We start from the raw sequence: 21,857 nt of genomic DNA, 5'->3' as shown, positions 1-21,857 counted from the left end.
TCAGTATAGATGTTGACTGAATGGCTATTTCCTAATCTTATTGCCTGGATCATGGCTATCAGTTCAGCATTTTGGTCCAGTGCCCCTTGAGGCTGAGACTGAGCCTAGATTACCTTAATGTCACCATAGCTGCTCCTGCATACCTGACTCCTTCCTGTGCATAACTGCTTCCATTGATGAATAGGGTCATATCTGCCTTCCTGAGGGGCTGGTCTCAGAGATCCAGCCATCCATATCACAGGCTGTCAAAGACATGTGCACAGTAGTAGCTTTGGTGTTCTTCCTGGTCAGACAGGCTGCATGGTGGGTTTAATACTGCAGTGGGTCAGAATCTGATCCTAAATGCTTCTCTAAGGAGAGCCTGATAATGGGTGAGGCATGTGTTTGGTTTGCAGTACTAAGAAGCTCCCCAAATCATCATCTCAGTGGAGTGTGGAGAGATAAAAAACAACTTCTATCTCATGATCATTTCATCAGTTCCCTTTCATAACAGTGCTGTGGTAGCAATGGCCTGGGTGTAAGCTGGCTAGCCTGCTAAAAAGGGATCGAGATGTTTAGTACACTTTTAGCCACTCTGTCTGTTTATCCACCAACAAATGGAAAGGTTTAACAGTGTCAGGTAGCCTTGGCGCTGGGGCTGACGTCAAGACTTCCTTGTTGCATGGGTTGTAAGATAGGGGAATAACTGCCTCCTCCTCGGGTACCAGAATAGACAGTGCAGGCATTTTACTTGGGTATTTACTCGACTCATTGATTTGGTAACTAAAACAGAGGAGCCTGTTTAAAGCACAGCATTTCAGTCAAGGAGGGGGCTCGAGGAGGAGCCTATGGTTGATCTTAGGAAACTGAATAGGGTACCAGGGTTCCCTGTGCCCACTTAACAGACTCTCTTTGTGCTTTGAACACATTTCATGATCCTATATCTGGCCATTTTAGTTCACAGAGAGCACAGAGCTTCCTAGGTCACATCTTAACTCTGTAGTCTGCCTCCTGGAATTCTGGGAAGTGCTGTAGCATGAAATTTAAAGAAATTTGGCTGTGCTCAATCTATTCCCATTTCTGCACAAAATGTACAAGCACATTAAAAAATTCAAATCTATCAGACAAAAGCACAGAACTTAAAATGACAGACCATCCACGCTGCCAGAGGAGACCAGACAAACACAGGCATGTGGTGGCCACATCCATTCCCATGCCAAAACCAAGGGGACAGAGGGTGTCCCTGTTCTATCATGGGAGACTGGGTCTATGATTATGGCTGATCTCTGCTCTTTTTCCCCAAATGCTCAGGCTTCTAGAACAGTCCCGTTTCAAGTTCACATTGGCCAGAAATGTTTACATTCATTTTATTATTAATTTAAAGATTTGTGGTGGTCACAGTCTGGGTTTCCCCTGGTACCCCAATTCTAAAAATTGCCCACATCTACAGCTTGACAATGACTGTGACTCTTTAATTTGTGGCAGCTAGGGTTGAATTCCTCTAAGTCCATCTGAGTTGTTTCTGCATAGGGTATATCCCAGATCATTAATCCTGAGTCTGCCATCTCCCAGGATTTCAGGGGCCTCCAAATGTTATGGAGTTGGAGATCATAGGGAAACAATCCACAGACTTGATTTAGAGTATAATTAGCCAAGTTTATTAAAACTAATAGTAGGGTCACAGAAGAAGTCATTGAATATCTGCACAAGTATGTTACAGCAACCTTAAAATTGTCATTATCTTCATTATCAGGTAACAGGAACCTAAATTTAATAGTTAGTCATATGATAACAAGAAGATGGAGACCCCCACTGGGAGAGCAGAAGTGGACAACCTCCAGAAACTGTAGATAACAGGAAATAATCAATTTGAAGGCTGAGATCAATATAATAGAAACAAAGAAAATGATACAAACAATCAATGAAACAAAGAGCTGGTTCTTTGAGAAAATCAACAAGAGAGAAAAAACCCTTATCCAAACGAATCAAAAGGCATAGAGAAACATCTAAATCAATAAAATCAGAAATGAAAAGGGGCATGTAACAACAGACACCGAGGAAATCCAGAGAACCATTAGGTTATATTTTGAAAACTTGTACTTCACAAAATTGGAAAATGTAAAAGAAATGGGCAATTTTCTGGATAGGTACCACATACCAAAATTAAATCAAGACCAGATTAGCAATTTAAATAGACTTATAGCCCCTAAGAACTAGAAGCACTCATCAAAATTCTACCAACCTAAAAAAGCCCAGGGCCTGATGGTCTCAGCACAGAATTCTACCAGAATTTCAAAGAGCTAGTACTTACACTCCTTAAATTGTCCCACACAATAGAAACAGAAGGGCCATTGCCAAATGCTTTTTATGAGGCAAGAGCTGATACCAAAACCATATAAAGACTCAACTAAGAAAGAAAATTAAAGACCAACCTCCCTCATGAACATTGATGCAAAATAAAATACTGGCAAACTGAATCCAAGAATATAGATGATCATCCAACAATATGATCAAGTTGACTTCATCCCAGAGATGCAGGGATGGATCAACATACAAAAATTTTCAATGTAATCCACCATATAAAAAAAACTGAAAGAAAAAACAACATAATCATCTCACTAGATTTTGAAAAAGTCTTTGACAAAATCTAACACTCCTTCATGATAAAAGTATTGGAGAGATCAGGGATACAAGGAACATATGTAAAAATAATAAAAGCAATATGTAGCAAGCTGACAGCCAACATCAAATTAAATGGAAAGAATCTAAAAGTGATTCCACTAAAATCAGGAACAAGGCAAGGGTGTCTACTCTTTCTATATCTATTCAACACAGTAGTCAAAGTTTTATCTAGAGCAATAAGGCAATAAAAGGAGATAAAGGAGATACAAATTGGAAAGGAAGAAGTGAAACTTTCACTATTTTCAGGTGATATGATTAAATGATTAAATACATAACTGACCCTAAAAATTCAACGAGGGAACTCCTACAGCTGAAAAACGCCTTCAGTAATGTGGCAGGATATAAGATCAACTAAAAAAATCAGTAGCTCTCTTATATACAAATAATAAAGGGGCTGAGAAAGAAAGAAATCAGAGAAACATCAGTCTTCATAATATCCCCAAATAATATTAAAATATGTTGGGATAACACTAACCAAAGAAATGAAAGACCTGTACTTCAAGAACTTTAAGTCTATGTAGAAAGAAATTGAAGAAAATATCAGAAAAATGGAAAGATCTCCCAAGCTTTTGGACAGGTAGGATCAACATAATAAAAATGGCAATCCTACCAAAAGCAATCTACAGGTTCAATGCAATCCCCATCAAAATCTCAGGACAATTCCTCAGAGATCTCTAAAGAACATTACTCAACTTCATATGGAAAAATGAAAAACCCAGGTTTGCCAAAACAGTCTTGTACAAGACAGGAACTTCTGGAGGCATCACCATCCTGACATCAAGCTCTATTATAGAGCTACAGTATTGAAAATGGCTTGGTATTAGAAAAAAACAGATAGATGGACCAATGGAATAAAATTGAAGACCTTGATATTAATCCACACTCCTATGAACACCTGATTATTGACAAAAGCCAAAATTATACAGTAGAAAAAAAGAAAGCATCTTCAACAAATGATGCTGACATAATTGGATGTCAACATGTAGAAGAATATAAATAGATCTGTATCTTTCCCCTTGCACAAAACTCAAGTCCAAATTGATCAAAGATCTCTACATAAATCTAGCCATATTGAATGTCATTGAAGATATAGTGGGAAGTAGCCTTGAATACATGGGCACAAGAGACCACTTCCTAAATAACACCAGCAGCACAGACACTGAGAGCAACAATAAATAAAAGGGACTTCCTGAAACTGAGAAGCTTCTGCAAGGCAGAAGACATGGTCAACAAGACAATATGGCAGCCTATTGAATGGGAAAAGATCTTCACCAACCCTGCATTACACAGAGGACTGATCTCCAAAATATATAAAGAACTCAATAGATAAACATTAAAATACCAAATAATCCAATTTAAAAATGGGGTACAGATCAAAACAGAATTCTCAACACAAGAAACTCAGATGGCTGAAATACATTTAACAAACTGTACAATATCCTCAACCATCAGGGAAATGCAAATCAAAATGACTCTGAGATACTTATTACCTTACACTAGTCAGAATGGCTAAGATCAAAAACACCGATGATAGCTTGAGCTGGAGAGGATGAGAAGTAGGTTGAACACTCCTCCGGTGTTGGTGGGAGTGCAAACTTGTACAGCCGCCTTGGAAGTCATTATGGCAGTTTCTCAGAAAATTGGCAATCAACCTATCTTAAGACCCAGCAATACTGCTTTTAGCCTCACTGAGGAGCAGATAGGGGGTGGGATAAGAGGAAGTTGGAGGGAGGGGAAGAAGGGAGGGAGAAATGGGATTAATATGTAATAAAATAAAATGTATTAAATGAAAAAAAAGAAGAGAAAAACAAGCAGATGGTTATTGCTGTAATTTTTGGGTGGGGGTCAAGGGGTCAGGAACAACTTATCTTCCTGGAACTTGAGCCAGAGACAAATGGCTGTTAGAGACCAAGATGGCTGCCCAGGAAGAAATGCAGTTTCTTTAGCCATCACACCACCATGACAAGGATTCTCGAATAACATATCTAAGAGATGTATGCATGTATGTGTGTTTGTGAACATGTGTATATTTGGTGTTTGGTTGGTTGTCAGTTGTTCTGCAGCTTACACAGCTGCCATGAGACCAGGAACAGATGGAAAGGTACAAAAGGTGACTTGAAGCAAACAGTGTCAGAGAAACCAACAGGTGAAACAGGCAAAGAAGGCCAGTGATGCACCGATGTCACTCTTTATTGTCACCAAAGCTGAATTAAAATAACCTAGAAAATCACCGAGGGACACTTCTGTCCACACAGGTGAGCGTGTTTCCAGGAAGGATTCATTGAAGCAGGGGATCCACTCTCCATGTGGCTAACACCATCCCAGGGACTGGGGACTAGCAAGCCTGGGCTAAAGGGAAAAGGAGAAAGTCAGCCGAGCACAGGTGCTCCTCGAATATGTGTTCTGGGCTGCCATTAGAGGAGGGAGCTTTTCACCACATTTGTTAACTACTTCAACATAGCTTATTTGCATCACAAGCCCTGGAGTGGTTCAGCATTTAAGAAAAATAAGGGAATAAGTTAATGAAGAATGTGTTCAATATGAAAAGGATAGAGCATCTTTTCAGCTGCTAAATGTGCTTTTCTCAGTCTAGGAAAAGAACCTGCACATCTCCACCTAATGTGAGAAAGAGGGCAAGAGCCTCCCCAGGGCCAGCTTGACATCCTTGTTCCTCAGTGTATAGATGAGGGGGTTCAGGGTTGGGCTGAGGACTGAGTACAGCACTGAGGTCACTTTGCTTCTTTCTGGGCTGTAGCTGGAAGCAGGACTGATGTAGGCACAGAACACAGATGAGTAGTACACACAGACCACGATGAGGTGGGAGGAGCAGGTAGAAAAGGCCTTCCTCTTGCCCTCAGCAGAACGCATGCGCAGGATGCTGGCGATGATGCAGCCATAGGAGAGTAAGGTGAGGATGAAGTTGATGCCTCCATAAAAGGCATCTGCCATAAGAGTCACTATGTTATTCACATATGTGGAGCTGCAGGAGAGGAGGAGGAGTGGAGGGATCTCACAGAAGAAGTGGGTGATGACGTTGGGGCCACAGAATGACAGCCGTGCCATCAGACCAGTGTTGATGGATGAATTTAGAGCACAGATGGACCACACACCCATGGCTAGGATCCCACACAGACGTGGGCTCATCCTAGAGTTGTAGTGTAAGGGATGGCAGATGGCCACGTACCGGTCATAGGCCATGACTGCAAGTAGCAGCAGCTCAGAGGATCCAGACCAGACAAAGAAGAACAACTGAGTCATGCATCCATTAAAGGAGATGGTGTTTTTCTCAGACATAAGACCAAGCAATGCCTTGGGCAGCACAGAGGACATGCACACAATATCCATGGTGGCCAGGTTACACAAGAAAAAGTACATGGGACTGTGGAGCCCAGTGCTGGAGGTGACCAAAACAATGATCGCAGTGTTTCCCATGAGAGCCATTGTGTAGAGGGTCAGGAAGCAGCCTATCAGGAGCAGTCTTAGACTAGGGTGCTCTGAGAACCCTTCCAGCACAAACTCTGTCACCATTGTCTCATTGGGACTAACCATCATTGTGGAGAGTATTGAGTTGCCAGCTGTGTCTGCCAGCTTCTGAGAATATATCACTGTTCAAATCTCCAAAGCCTGAGTTTTAAACTTGGTCATCTCAAGATTCTCTGTTGTCAGAAAAGGAGAGAGTGAGTGTACTTCCACCAGGAAAGCCTCTTGTCTCTTATTTCCTTACCAGACCATTTGGTATTTCATTCACTTTGGATTTCCCCCCTAGAATCTTTCACCCTGTATTCTTGGATCAAGGGGGACATCTGTACCTTCCTCATCATCTCAAACATGTGGATGAGTGAAGCAGCCCTCACTCAGAACCTGCCTGTGCTTTGCTTCTCTATCGCCTGTGACACTGTGCTCTGTTGACGTTGACATTGCTGGAAGCACAGTACCCCTTACCTCCCCAGCAGGTATTCTCCCCACGATGGAGACTCTCAGATGAATGCACACTGAGATGATCCCTGGCCTCCTGGCTTCTCAGTCATTTTGCTTCCTGTGAAATTTGGTGAGTCTCTACTATCCTTTGAAACCAGGTAATTACTGTTAGCCATGTCTAAGTACACATATGCCGTCTGATTTAACCCGCTGTGACCTGTGACTTTTCCTGTGGATGACACTGTCCTGACTCCAACACACTGCAAATCTATCTCCAGAGACAATTTCTCAAAACCTCAGCCTAAAAACATAAAGAACTTCTTTGCCTTTTCTGTCTCAACTATCCCCATAACATCAAAGTCAACAGCTCCATAACCAAAATCGTTGCCACAGTCTACAGATCCTCCTGTGTCCATAGAAACTCGTCATTTCCTCCCCAGGATTTTATGATGCTTATTTTATAGAGCACAGCTCCATCTCTCTGAATCATGGCCTTGCTTTTAACCTATGCCTATGATAGACCCTCAGTAGGTTCATGTTCCACGGGCCAAGAATATATTCTGCATCCTCTTACATCTCTCATCTGAATGGTCCTCAAAGCCTGTTACTGTAGCTTTCCCAATATTTGTACCTCATGTTCCCATTTTTAACTCTTTTATAAGTTTTGGGTTCTTTTCATTTCCAACATTTTCAGTTTTCCCCTCAACACTCAAGGACTACAGACTGTGCACCTTATGATAACTGGCCCTCTTCCCCTAGTTCAAATTCACTATTCCCCTCCCTAGTGCTTCAGCAAAATACACTCTATAGCTTGACATAGAAAACCCATCTCGCATCACACATTAGCCCTTTCTATAGACTACTTCATGAGTTCATATGTGAACACACTCTACCCCTATCTATAAACAAATTTGTGGAAATGATAGGCAGTGAAACTTACCTGGAAATATTCGTTGCTTTGCATGTCTCTTTCAGTGGCCAAGATAAAATGATATTTCCTTCGTTTCTGAGCACATCCATGACACATAGCCTGTGAAGTATGTTCCACTTACTGAATCTAGCGTCACTCCCCACTCCCCACTTTGCCCCACACCAGTCTTAAAACGCTTCATTTTCTTTGATCACACTTTTTCTCCTATATCATTTCTATATTATGGCTTGCAGTTCATTTTCTCCCCATCTTAATGGTTAATGTTTTATTTACAATTCAACATTTTATTACTGCCTCCATTTGAAATGAGAGATACTCAGATATCTTGTTCACTCTTTGCAACCATGTGGACAGTGTTATGTCTCCCTGCTGTTGATTCTATTTTCTTTTTAAAACAGGGTCTTATGTCTTATTTTACATACCAATACCTGTTCCCATTCCTTTCAGTCCTCCTGCTCCCCTATTTTCTCTCCACCCAACCTATCATCAATCCTCAGAGTGGGGGAGGCCTCCCATGGGGAGTCAACGAAGTCTGTCCTATCACTTGAATCAGAACGAAGGAGCACTCCCACTGTGTCTAGGTGAGCAAGGAATTCCCTCATTGGGAGTGTGCTCCAAAGAGCCAGTTTATGCACTAAGGATAATTACTGGTTTCACTGCTAATGGCCCTATAAAATGCCCAAACCACAACAATTGTCACCCACGTTCAGAGGGCCTAGTCTAGTCTTATGCATGTTCTCCATCTGTCAGTTCAGAGCCAGTGAGCTCCCACTTGCTCAGGTCAATTGTTTCTGTGTGTTCCCCTATCTGGTGTTGGCCCCTTTGCTCACAACATCATTCTTCCTTCTCTATGACTGGACTTCAGGAGTTGGCACTGTGCTTAACCGGATCTCTGCCAACAGCCTGCTGTTGATTCTATTGCACTAGAGAACACCCAATGCATAGTTTGGTTTTTCAAGTTGTTCTGTAGAAAAAGAATTACAGAAACAAATTATTCATATGTTCTTGGCACTTTCTGGATCTGTCTAGCTAAGTCAAATACACCTGAATTTGTATAACTCTCCTGATAGTACTGATAATCTGTGAGTGATATTGACCCCAGCACCTGGGAGTGATGTTTCAGATTGACCTTAGGCTGAGCTAGAGAGAAAGATTTAAAAATAATTAAAGCCTATAAAAATATTTACTGTCTCTTAGAATTCTCTTATTACCAACAGCACACCTATAAAAATCTAATTACATGAAAAATAACTAATAGATTTCTAAATGACATTCCTAAGATGTAATCACAGAGAAATGTAACAAGTTGGGTGATTTGTGGACTCAGACATGTGTCTTTATACTGATGGACATATGATTTACTACAAATGAGTAAAAAAACCACACACAATAGAGAAAAACAGAATCCAACTGATGGTGATGGTCAAACTGGACATTAACACGTAGAAGAATTATGATAGATCCTTATCCTTCATCTTTACAAAACTTGACTCTAAGTGAATCAAGACCTCAGCATAAGACCCAACACGCTTAAAACTGGAAATTAAACTGGAAGTCAACAGAGGAGAAAATAGGAGATATGACTGAACTCATTGTCGCAGGAAAGGACTTTTTGAATAGGACCATGGTGATAAGGCATTGAGACCAATAAAAGACAAATAGGCCCATTTGCAACTGTAATGCTTCTGTATAACAAAGAACACCAGTATTTGAGTGATGAGCCAGCCTACAAAATGGCAAAAAATCTCTACCATTTATCCATCGGACAGAGGGTTATTTCTAGAATACACAAATAACTAAAAATAATAAAGCAACAAGAAAACAAACAACACAACTCAAGCTTGGAAATGAAACTAAACAGAGCATTATCAAAAGAAACAGAAACAGACGAAAACTAATTTTTTTTAAATGTTCACTTTCCTTAGTTATCAGAGAAGTGCAAATTAAAACCCCTTTGAGATTAAATCTTACTCCAGTCAGAATGACCAAGAAAAAAATTGCCAGGCAATGTTGGGAAAGATGTGGATAAAGGGGATTACTTATTTGCAGCTAGTGGGAGTGAAGCTGGTACAACACTATGTCTATCAGTCAGAAGGGTCATAAGAAAGGAACGAAGAGATATAGTGCATGCTCCAGTTATACTATTAGGCATAAGCCTGAAAGACTGTATGTCTTAATAAAGTGATATAAGTGCTTCCGAAGCTCATTGCTGCTCTATTCACAGCAGCCAAGACGTGGAAACAGCATAGATGTCCATGATATGAAAAATCAAGATTAAATCTACCGTATTTACAAAATGGACTGTTACTCAGCTGTTAAGAAAAGTGAAATTATGAAGTGTGCACGAAAACGGGTGGACCTGGAAGCAATCATCCCGAGTGAAATAACTCAGACCTTGAAAGACAAATACCCTACGCTCTCTCTCTTTCTCATGTGACTATTACATTTTAAGCTTTAGCTACGTGTGCTTCCTCTGGAATCTGGTAAGAGGATAGAATCTAGTATGGCACCACGGGGAGGCAGAAGGGGAGATAACATATAATGTTTCAAATATGGAAAATAGATCATTAAATAAGAATGGTGAAGTTTGATGAGGGGATAAAGAGTAGAAGAGGGATTATGTAGAGGTATGTGAAACACTAAAAGCCTTTAAAATCCACATAAAAACCTACTACAGTAGAATCTTCCTAAAATATACTCATATACAGGCATGAAAATAATTTACCCTGTAGTGTGTGTGTGTGGGGGGGAAACAACACCTCTATAAGATACCACATGCTGCTAAATAAAAACTCCTGTAGCCAGAATGGGCTAAGAGATGTTAATTACTAGATCCCGTTGCTCCTCAGACAGTACAAGCTACTGCAGGTGCTCCTGGTTATCTTCCAGAATGTGATGGTAAGATCCTACAGCTGGAAACAGCACTTTAACTTGAGCCATAAACATGGAGAAATCAGGTATGTACAGACCTGTAAGCATCATCCCCACTTGCTAGCTTTCATAGTAATTGAAGACCCAGTGCACACTGCTCCAGGAGAAAAGCATCATCATCAATCTCAGCCAGCTCTGGACCCTACGGGCGACAACAACAACATGCTTGGCAAGATATGGGCACCGGGGCAATAGTTGCACAAATATTATGGGTAACTATTGCCTTCGGACTGAATTTATGGTCCACTTCGAGCTGTTAACAAGACCAAGGAACTGTGGCAAGATAGATCATTGGCCTACGTATTCATCAGGATATGAGGGGATGGAGAAAAGGCAATATGTATGCACAGAGGAATGTTATTCAAACATACAAACATGATGCCTTTTAGAAATAGAAAATGGATGGGAATGGAGAATACTGTCAAGAAAAATAAACCAGACACAGAAAGACAGATACCACATTTATCTCTCCCAGGTGGAAACTAGAAAACTATCTTATCAGAATAATGATTGACAGACGTGATAAATGGTAAAGGTAAGGATGATAGGCTAAGGGAGATAGGACAATGGGAACCAAGCACATTTAGACAGAACATTGGTTCTAGGACTCTGCATCATGGAGTGACTACATGCCGCAACCATTCCTTATGTATTTACAAATAACAAGAAGGGAGGAGATCAAAGCTTGAGAAGACAGAAATGACAAAGTCACAGAAATGTAAACAATTACTGAGAATATGTGTACACATATTGACATATCAACCTATATCCCAACAACATATGCAGTGACCTTCTATTACAAATAACAGCACTTATTGACAGAATTCATGATAGCTTTTGTTATTCACGATACCCATTCAGAAAAACATATCACAGAAAAGTCTTATATAAACAGAAAGCAATATGGATGGAGTTCAAGGTTTAAGATGAGCACAATAACTGTTCACAGTGAAGTTATGTGGGTTCATGGGAGGGAAATGCACTCACAACCTGATCTGTAACAGAAGATGCACACCTGTGCTACCTCCTAATTATTGTGACCTGAACAAGAGGGTATAGAGGACTTTTGGGGTCATGAAAATGTCCTGCATCTTCATAGAATTGTGAAGGGAGTATTGTAAAGTCTGGTAAAAAATGAAAACCTCTTCCTTAAATGAACCTTCAAACCTATAAAGAAAGATTACTTTTATGTGTTAAGTTTCCTTTAGTAAAAGCGTTGGAATTCACCATTCAAATCTTTGAAGTGTGTTAGAGCAAATGGAAACTATATTCAGCAAAATGCAAGCCCCATCTCTTAAAGAGGAGAGAGGAGACAGTAATGAGAAAGGGGAGAGTGTGACCTCTGTGGAACTGGACTATTCCTAGAGAGGTCACACAGAGACATGTCTTCTGGACAGTGAAACACAACGCCTTTGCCACTCTAGGAATCCCAAGGCAGCCTCTATGCTCGTGCATTCACTTTGCAGCAGTGAGAGATGGAATGTGAGTGTGTGTACGGCCCATACAGGTCTGCACAGAACGCAAGTACATCAATGATTCCATATCACGTGTGTCAAACTTTCTGACCAAAGCTGTATCAGCCACATTGATAAATAAAGTGTTCCACGTGTGTTCACTGAGAACACTTAGAAACGAAATAGAATGATAGCAATGAATGCCCAAAGGCTGATAACATGATCCCTCAGTAGAGGGACAAGGAGACCTGGGCATTGACAGTGTGGTGACAGCCTGTAAGGTTCTTAGTTTTGTGGCGAATAATAAGTACCTCTTCTAGGAGACACAGACACCTTCAGGGCTCTATTTTTTTTTTTTTTTTACCCTGAAGTTCCTAGACCGGTAACAATTAGTGATACCAAATAGGTGCCCAATGCTGGGATTGCCAAGTCTATATTGAAGCTGGCTAGAAAACTGGAGGGAGCTTTGTTTTTCAAGAACCAACAGTGGGAAGGAGATTAGAAGTTTATCACCATGACTATGAATCCGTGATGGGCAAACCTGGGTTAGACACAGGACTTTCACAGTCTCAGTTCCCTGCAGAGTATGTGTTTTTTTTTTTATAGGAAAAGTGGTTTGGAGTACATGGAGGAACCTCAGTGTTTGTACTATCAAGGAAGACAGTCTACAGAGAGAAGAGGTCGGTGGAACTCACTTTGGGGTACAAGGTCTGCTATTTTACCTGTATTGGCCACCTAGGACCTGTCTTACTTTTATACCCCACAAACTAATGGACAGGTTTTTCTTTTTTCTTCTTCCTTCCATCCTATTTTTCTTTTGTGTAATATTTTGCATGCACGATGGGAAGTAGAATTCTACTTCAGGAGAACTATAAATAAATAATTATTCTTTTCATAATTCTATGTTTAGCAAACAATATTTTGATGCCTGTCATTCATATTGGCCTAGCAGACAATATTACCTTACTCAGATGTGCTATTGTTATAGGAAAATTAATCAATAATTTTCTCAACTGGTCAGCCATACACATTGTGAACCAGAGAGTGCAGTTGAATACACCCATGCCCTTTTCCCATAATTCTATCTTGATGGTTGTGCATTTAATTTTGATTGCTAATATTCCCTTTTGTGCCTAAGTAGATGTGGGAGAATCTAGTATACAGGTGGGGAGTTTGTGGCGAGCAATTTCACAACAGATACTCATGGCTACATATAAGCCAGATCTCAGCAAGGCTGAATGAAAAACCTTCAGAAGCTGAGCCTAGACCAGGAGCAATGCAGCCGGGGATACTTACCACAATCACAAACTGGTGTGTCTGCAGAGCCCATGATAGGTCCTGAACAATTGGGAGAGGAAATCTTTACTCTTGCAGCCCTTTTATACAAAGCCCTCCCTCTCTTTATTCAGCCATTTTTCTAGGTACGTCTGTTTAGATGAATGAAATTGTTTCTTTAAATTACTCCCAGTCATGGAAGACCTTATCTGTTGCAGACTGTATGGCTAGCACCAGAAGGCTGGGCTGTGTTTTCACCTCCATGGAAGGTGAGGGTCATTTTTTGAACATCAACAGTAAACTCTGGACAATAGAGTAACGAGAATCTCTTTGTGGCATCTCTCACCATCTTCTCTGGATGATATGGACAAACAAGACACCACTAAACTCCTATGTAGTCATCCAGATAGATAGATAGATAGATAGATAGATAGATAGATAGATAGATAGAGAGAGATAGATAGATGATAGATAGATAGACACACTGAGATAGAGATAGATAATAGATCCATCTACATCTGTTGATTTCATTTCAATATTAGTTTGAGTACTGTGCATGATGAATAAAGAAGTCAGATTTTAACAGATTTTAACATAAGGAACAAATAATAGACATGAACAAACTCTCTCATCGCGATTAGAATCTAGACATTCTCCTGTTTGTACAATGGAGCATGAAACAAAATCTTTTCTGTCATAATCTCTTCTCTGACCCAGAACTCTTTTTCAGTGTCAGGACTCACTGAGATCATAAATTGATGTCCCTCATATTTGGAACATAAAGTGATGTTCCAAACACTGGAATAAATGGCACTTCCTTAGTGAGAATTTTGTTTTGGAACTCCACTGTGAGCCGGAAGAGCCACACAGTGGGCATTAAACTTCCACTTACCTTTTTCTGTCATAGTGAACTCAGGTGACAGATGGCTCCCACAAAGGTGCCCACTGCTGAGCACAGACTCTCCTCTCCTACAAGTGCCAAGTCTTTAGTGTCCCTCTGAAGCTCCTGTCCTTCATAAACACCTGTGATTTTCTGAGACCAGGGACAAGTGTTTGTCCAAGGGACTCCTGGGATAGAAACTGAAGGAGAAGGCTCTTAGGATTAATTAAAAGGGACTTGTGGCTTCATGACCCAAGCTCCCTGCAGACTGATGTGGAGGAGGACGGTCAAGGGAGTTTCATAATATTGGCAGTAGCAGTTTCCCCTTTATACTTCCCTCCACCAACACTCTGCATGCTTCTCCCCAAATCTTGTTGGCATTCTTATGACTTGTTTGGATGGCCTCATGTTGATACAAATGAACTCTTCCGCATTCTGCTAAGAGTACTTCATTTGACTTTTACACTCACACAATGGGTTTATTCTAAGTATGTCCTATGTCTGTGCCTCCCTTACCTCTTCTTACATTCAAGCCTTCCAATGTTATTGTTATGATTCCAGCATTTCCATTCTGTTTGCTACATTTATAAGCACTTAAAATATAAGTCAGTCTTGAGACACACACACACACACACACACACACACACACACATATACGGCACTATACGTCATATCAGTTTTTATTTAGTAATATACATCAATATATATACATATATGCAGTCAATAACAAATAGTAAATAGAAAGCTACCATGATTTGGAGAGGAGCCTGGGAGGAATATAGGGGAAAGTTTTGAGAGAAAAAGGAACAGAATAAAAATTAAAATCAAATTATAATTTCAACAAATTTTAAAGATAAAAATTTATTCAAAATTTTGCTGGGCAGTGGTGGTGCACGCCTTTAATCCCAGCACTCAGGAGGCAGAGGCAGGTGGATCTCTGTGAGTTTGAGGTCAGCCTGGTCTTCAAGAGCTAGTTCCAGGACAGGCTCGAAAGCTATAGAGAAACCCTGTCTCGAAACCTAAAAAAAAAAAAAAATTATTCAAAATGTTATGTGTCTTCAGATTCTTCATTAAAAAATCCCTAAATAAAATCAATTTAGTTACATTTTAATTGAATAATAATTTCTCACACAATAAATGTTGATTGTGATTACCCCCAACTCCTAGATTCTTCCTACCCACCCAACTCCATGCCTTTTCATCTTCTCTGCTTTAGAAAGCAAGCAACAAAAATGAGCACGATAAAAAACACGATAAACATGCACAACCCAAGTCCACGAGAACAGAAATTCAGAAATTGCAATAGACACGTAAAAGTAGAAAAAGAGAAGAAGCAGCCAACCTCCCCTCCCCCCCCCCCAAAAAAAAATCCTGTTCAGATAGATTTTGTTTTTCATTTACGGCTGGCCATGGGGCCTGCACATAAGCTGGGTTCATATGCCCAGTGATGCTGTATTGGTGAGAAAGATTTATCACTGAGTACTTCAAGGTCTCTTACTAGTTGCACATTGTAAGGCTGCGGACTTCTGTCTTTGCTCCCATGTATTACAGGGGAAGACCTCTAATGATGGCTGAGTGAGACACTGATCTATGAGTAGGGCAGATGTTTTTTAGGAGTCATTTTGTTGCTCCTTACCTTTATCAGAACTACAGTGCTTAGTATTCCCTTCGTTTCATGCCCTATATAGTCTCTCTGGCCATTGGAACAGTGTCAGGCATGGATTCTACTCACAGCAAAGACCTTATATCCAGTTAAGTAGTGGTTGGTTACTCCCAAAACATTTTTTGCCTCTGTTACAACGGTTTATCATGCAAAGAGTTCACCACTGTAGTTTGAAGGGTTCATAGCTGGGTGGTATTCACCTTCCTGTTGCTGATTTCATTTTTTTTAATATGAAAATATTTTATTGTATAAATCTACCCCTAATTTTATTAATTAACCTATTGACAGACATGTACGGTGTTTTCAATTTCTGGGATTAAGAGTAGAACAGCAATTAACACTGATTATAATTATAAAAGATAAAGTAGATATAAATATTGTAACTGTAATTCTTGCTTGATATCTTTTTTGTTATATGTAATTTTACTATGTTAAGGTTAAAACCTTCCTTTTTATTTAAACAGAAAAGAGGAGACAATGTGGGAAGTCCTTCTGTATATGTGATGTTTTTATTGGTTAATGAATAAAGAAACTGATTTGAGCCTATAGCAGGGCAGAACAGAGCTAGGTGGGGGGAAAACTAAACTGAATGCTTGAAGAAAGAGGGTGGAGTCAGGGAGCTGCCAGAGGGGAAAGACATGAGCTGCCAGCTGGAACCTTGCTGGTAGGCCTCAAGCCTCATGGTAAAATATAAAATAATGGAAATGGGTTGGTTAATTCTAGATGTAAGAGCTAACTAGTAATATGCTTAAGTGATTAGCAAGCAGTGATTAAATTAATATAGTTTCTGTGTGGTTATTTTGGGTCTGGGCAGCTGGGAACAAATAAATGGCCTCTTTACTACGGTCTCAGGTGTTGATGTGCAGGGGTGGCAACTCTCCTCTGCCCATGAGTCACAAAGCAGATAAGTAATGGGAACAGCTGCCCCATGACTCACCCTTATCTCCACTAACAGGGTTGGTTCTGTTGTACTGCTCAGGTGGGGTTCAGAGCCTGCTTTCCCAAGTGTTGCAGCTTGTGGGAATCAGGGATGGCTCTCCCACTCTTATGACCAAAAGATCATCTCTCCCATATGCCCCAGGCATTGATAGTTGGAAGGGATGGCAACTTTCCTCTTCCCGTACTGCCACAAGACAGATGAGAAGCTGGAACTGCTCTCCCATGCTCACACCTTTGGGGCTGGCTCACCCATATCTTTGCTAACAGGGCTGGCTCTATTTTTCCACTCTGGTGAGGTACAGGACCTGCTCTCATGAATGTTGCAGCTAGTGGGGGTAGGGACAGCTCTTCCTCTCTTATGACCACATGACTAGTTCTTCTACCTCTCTGATGATCATGAGTGCGGTGGGAATGGGGAAGGGCAGTTCTCTCCCCTCCGTGCTGCCACAGGACAGATGAGTAATGGGGACAGATCTCCCATAGTCATAATTTCAGAGATGTCTCACCCATACCTATGTTAAAGTGTTGACTCTATGGTGCTGCCTGGCGAGGTGCAGGGCCTGCTCTCCCAATTGCAGCTGGTGGGGTCAGGGATGGCTCTTCCACTATTATAACCATAGGGCCAGCTTTCACTCATGCCTCAGGCATTGATGGGCAGGAGAAGAAGACATCATCCCCTCTTCCATGCCACCACAAGACAGATAAGAAGTAAGGACAGCTCTCCCATGGTTACACTTTTGGGACTGGTTAACCCACACCTCTACTAACAGGGTCTGCTCTATTGTGCTGTCCTGGCAAGGTGCAGGGCCTGCTGTACCCCATTTTTGACTGGGTATTTTTTGATATTCAGTTTTTTGAGTTCATTATGTATTTTAGTTATTAGCCCTCTAACAGAGGTATAGTTGATAAAAATCTTTGCTGATTCTGTAGCCTGCCAATTTGTCTGAATGACAATATCCTTTGCTATACAGAAGCTTTTTGGCTTCATGAGGTCCCATAGTTGATCTTAGTGCCTGTGCTATTGGTGTCCTATTCAGAAAAACATTCCCTATGTTAACGAGTTCAAGATAATTCACCATTTTCTCTTCTATCAGATTTAAGGATTCTGACCTGATGTTGAGGTCCTTGACCCATTTGGAATTGAGTTTTGTTCAAGATGGATGAGGATGGATCTTTCATGACTCTTCTGAATGTAGCCATCCAGTTTTATCAACGTAATTTTCTAAAGATGCTGTCTATTTTCCAGCCTCTTTATAAAGTATCAGGTGGCCATAGCTGTGTGGACTGATGTTTGTGCCTTCAATTTAATTCTATTGATCAACATATCTGTTTTTATGTCAAAACAATGTTAGTTTTATTTCTGTAGCTCTGTAGTACAGCTTCAAATCAGGGATGGTGATATCTCCAGCAGTTCTTTGGTTATTCAGGATTGTCTTAGCCATCCTTATAATTTTGTTTCCATACAAAGCTGAAACCTGTCCTTTCACTTTCTGTGAGTAATGGTGTTGTAATTTTGATGAGGATTTCATTGAACCTGATGATTGCTTTTGGTTGGATGTTCAGTTTCACTGTACTGATTGTACTGGCCCATAAGCATGGGAGATAATTTTATCTTCTTATAGCTTATTCAACGTCTTAAAATTTCATCATGAAACTTTTCCACTTGCTTGGTTAGTGTTCCCCTAGACATTTTTAAAGCCATTGTGAAAGGCATGGCTTCCCCGATTACTTTCCCAATCAGTCACTTTTGTATGTGAAGGAAGGCTACTGATTTTTTTGTATCCTTCTGCTTTGCTGAAAATGTTTATCAGTTGTAGGGATTCAGTAGTTGAGTTTTAAGGGTCTATTATGTAAACAATTATACCATCTGCAAATACAGATTCTTTGACTCCTTCTTTTCCTTTGTATCTTCTTGGTCTTCAGTAGTCTTATTGCTCTAGCTGAGACTTTAAGTACTTTAGAATAGGCATGAGATAGTGGGCATATTTCTCTTGCTCCTGATTTAGTGGAAATGTGTTGAGTTTCTCTCCATTTAGTGTGATGTTAGACATGGGCTGCTGCAAGTCACCTTTGTAATGTTGAGTTATGTCCTTCATCTCTTGTCTTTTCTGGACTTTTTTATTATAAAAGGGTTTGAATTTTGTCAAAGGCTTTTTTGCATTTAATTGGTAATTTTTGTCTTTTACTCTGATTCTGTGATAGATTACATTTATTGATTTAAATATGCTGTACCAAAGCTGTGGTTCTGGAATGAAGCCTACTTTATCAAGGTGGATTATCCTTTTGATGTATTCTGGGATTCCATTTGCATTTTTTTAATTGAGAATTTTGTATCTATGTTCATAGGAGACATTAGTGTATAATTCTGGGTCTTTGTGTAGTTTAGGTATCAAAATAATTGTGACCCTATAAAAAGAATTAAGAAATGTTCCTTCCATTTCTAGTTTATAAAATAATTTGAGAGTGTTGATATTCACAAATACTCTTTATATTTCACTAGGGTTAAAGATCTATTTAAATTGCTTATAGATCTCGATTTGCCTATGGTAGGTGAAATATATTAAGATTTTTAACCATTTCTTTTAGGTTTTCTAGTTTGCTGAAGTACAGATTTTAAAGTTTATTCTTATTGTTCTCTGGATTTCATTGTTTGTCTCCTCTTGGTGAATGATCTAGAAAGGTTACCTTATTGGAATCTTTTTTTCAGCAGACATGTAGTAACACAGATGCTGGAGTTCCAAGAAATTCCACTGTGGCTTGCTGGAACTCTTTCAGGGTGTGTGCAGCAATGAGACCATCCACATCCGCAAGAGGGTGACATTCAGGTGCCCTTTGCAGTGCTCAAGCAAGTCTGCACTAAGAGCCTCATCAAACAGAGAGGGAGAGTTCTTACCACTCTGTGGTAGTCATGTCCTGGTTAACAAATACCTGTCTTGGGATCTGTCCATTCAAAGGCAAATACAGGATTATTCACGGGTTCCAGAGGCAGAGATAAAAAGGCATCCTTCAGGTCTAAAACAATATATACAGTTTTTTTATGTATACCACTAGCCAAACAAAGTATAATAGTGTGTTACAGTTGGGCACATTATTTCTGATTTTTATTTACTCCCCTTAAGTCCTGAACTGATGTGGGAGAGTCTTCTGTTTGTGTTGATTTCATTCGTTAATAACGACACTGCCTTGGCCCATTTAATAGGCCAGCCCTTAGGTGGGTGGAGTAGACAGAACAGGAAGAAGGAAGTGAGATAGATGCCTCGGGCAATTGCCATGCCTCTCCTCTCTGGGTGAGATGCGATGAAGCTCTGGCCCAAGATGTACATATGCTAGAATCTTCCCGGTAAGGCACCACTTCGTGGTGCTACACAGATTATTAGATATGGGTTAGTCAAGATGTGAGTAAGAGGCTGAAACTAATGGGCGAGGCAGTGTTTAAATGAATACAGTTTGTGTGTTGTTATTTTGGGGCATAAGCTAGCCAGGCAGCCGGGATCCGGGCAGCAGGAACACATCCTGCTACTCCGCACTACAGAATGGCACCCTATGTGGATGGCTGAATCCACCGAAATCCTGAGAAAGCTTGGGAAAGAATAGAGTAAGGCATGTTTTCTTGGTGGCAGCAATTTCTCGGGTCTGTTCTGTTTGCTAGAGGAAAGCAGATGCTCTCGTCTAGGAGGAGCTTCCTGGTTCAACTTTGGCTGCAAAACCCTGCAGCTCTTTTAGGAGGTCCTACTACGAAACACTTAAACAGTGTTGATGGAAAGCTGAGCGCATGGTTTTCAGTTTTCGGCCGTAGCAGGAAAAAGGTTGTGCCGTTTTTGAAGTGCCGGCTTTCTGGGCTGTCCTGCCGGGGCAGGCTCTGGCTCTTTCAAGCAGTCAGTCCTGACTATGGAGCTTTTGATTGTTGTTTGACACTGTTGCAGCTTGCTTGCTGGCAGGGACCTTGAACTGCCACAGAGTTGTGGTGATAAACAGGGCTACAGCCAGTATGTCTGCCATGAGGCTGGAAGGCTAGGGAATGGGCTGGATCTAGCTGTCAAGACCATGGCTTTGGTCCTACCTATGTTGCTTGATAAATTAGAGACTTGTGTGGTCAGAAAAAGAGAGATATACAGTAAGGAGAAATTCAAAGACAAAGAAAACCTCTAAATGGTTTCCAGTGTGTTAAAAATATATGCAGGCTAAAGGTTAAAGTTCTTAAAAGTAAAAAAAGAAAAAAAGGAAGTAGTTTGTTGTGGTGGTACACACCTTTAATCCCAATGCCCTGGGAGGCAGGGACAGATGGATCTCTGAGAGTTCAAGGTGTTGTAGCACACACCTTTAATCCCAGTACTGGGGAGGCTGAGGCAAGTAGACTTCTGAGTTCAAGGCCAGCCTGGTCTACAGGGTTATTCCAGGACAAAGATATACAGAGAACCTGTCTCAAAAAGTAAAAGTAAAAATAAAAGAAATAGAGGTTAAAACAAAGCCGCACAAAGATGGAAAATACACAGAGAACCTTGATACTGTATGCTATTATGCTCTCTTTGAATTGTTTGAATGCTGAGGAAGGAGCAACAGCTGCTAAAAGATATTTGTTTATAAATGCTGTTGAACTAATCTAACATAGATATTTTGAAAATACCTTGACTTCAGAATTTGGATCTAAGGATATGATACTTTGGAAAAGAGATTCTTCTTTTGTTTTTAGAGAAAATGAGACCCATTGGATTGCTTCTATCCCAACATGGTATGATAGACCATGCCCTCCTGAAAGGTTGCTGTGAACACCCTCAAAAAATTACTTTGCTCAACTGCCGACTGAGAGGAACCTAGCACACAGGTTACACCATGAAAGATCTGATTAACAGCGCCCCCATTCTCAGGAAGCAGTTTGGAGAGAAATAACTATGTCCATATTCCCAAATATTGTTTATAAGTGTTCTTTTACATTTAAAAAGAGATATGATATAGATATGAATAATTTGCATTGGTATGGATTTTAAGGTCAATTTTGTTATAAGTATATATATTTCTGATCTTGATTAAGGTATTGTGATTATGTAGTTCATTTAAAAATGTAATGTATATAGGTTGTTAATGAATAATCATTGATAATAGTCAAGCTTGTAGTCATGTTAGATTTTCTAGACATGTAGAGATATATTTTAGTTAATAGGCATTCTTCATATCTTTAAAAGACTACAGAATATAAAATTTTAAATG

At 40.3% G+C, this 21,857-nt stretch overlaps 2 protein-coding genes across 2 annotated transcripts in view; both read right to left on the bottom strand.

Annotated features, from left to right (window-relative positions):
• LOC119816136 (olfactory receptor 13A1-like) overlaps window positions 1-14,301 on the bottom strand; it is a 40,621-nt gene extending 26,320 nt beyond the window's left edge. Inside the window, exon 1 of the mRNA XM_038332468.1 lies at window positions 14,063-14,301. The gene's annotated coding sequence lies outside the window, so the exon portion shown is untranslated. The remainder of the gene's footprint in view (window positions 1-14,062) is intronic.
• LOC119816142 (olfactory receptor 13A1-like) lies at window positions 5,278-6,219 on the bottom strand. The gene has a single exon (XM_038332482.1). It carries the CDS (start codon window positions 6,211-6,213, stop codon window positions 5,278-5,280), a length of 936 nt encoding a protein of 311 aa, XP_038188410.1. The 5' UTR covers window positions 6,214-6,219.
• Window positions 14,302-21,857: the final 7,556 nt, after the last annotated feature.

This window comes from Arvicola amphibius, chromosome 1, assembly GCF_903992535.2.
Source record: "Arvicola amphibius chromosome 1, mArvAmp1.2, whole genome shotgun sequence".
Lineage (NCBI taxonomy): Eukaryota > Metazoa > Chordata > Mammalia > Rodentia > Cricetidae > Arvicola > Arvicola amphibius.
This window is presented reverse-complemented; position numbering and strand designations above follow the sequence as displayed.

What these genes read in the sequence shown, in the direction of transcription:
- LOC119816142 (XM_038332482.1), bottom strand. Translation starts at nt 6,213, where the DNA reads ATGATGGTTAGTCCCAATGAGACAATGGTGACAGAGTTTGTGCTGGAA.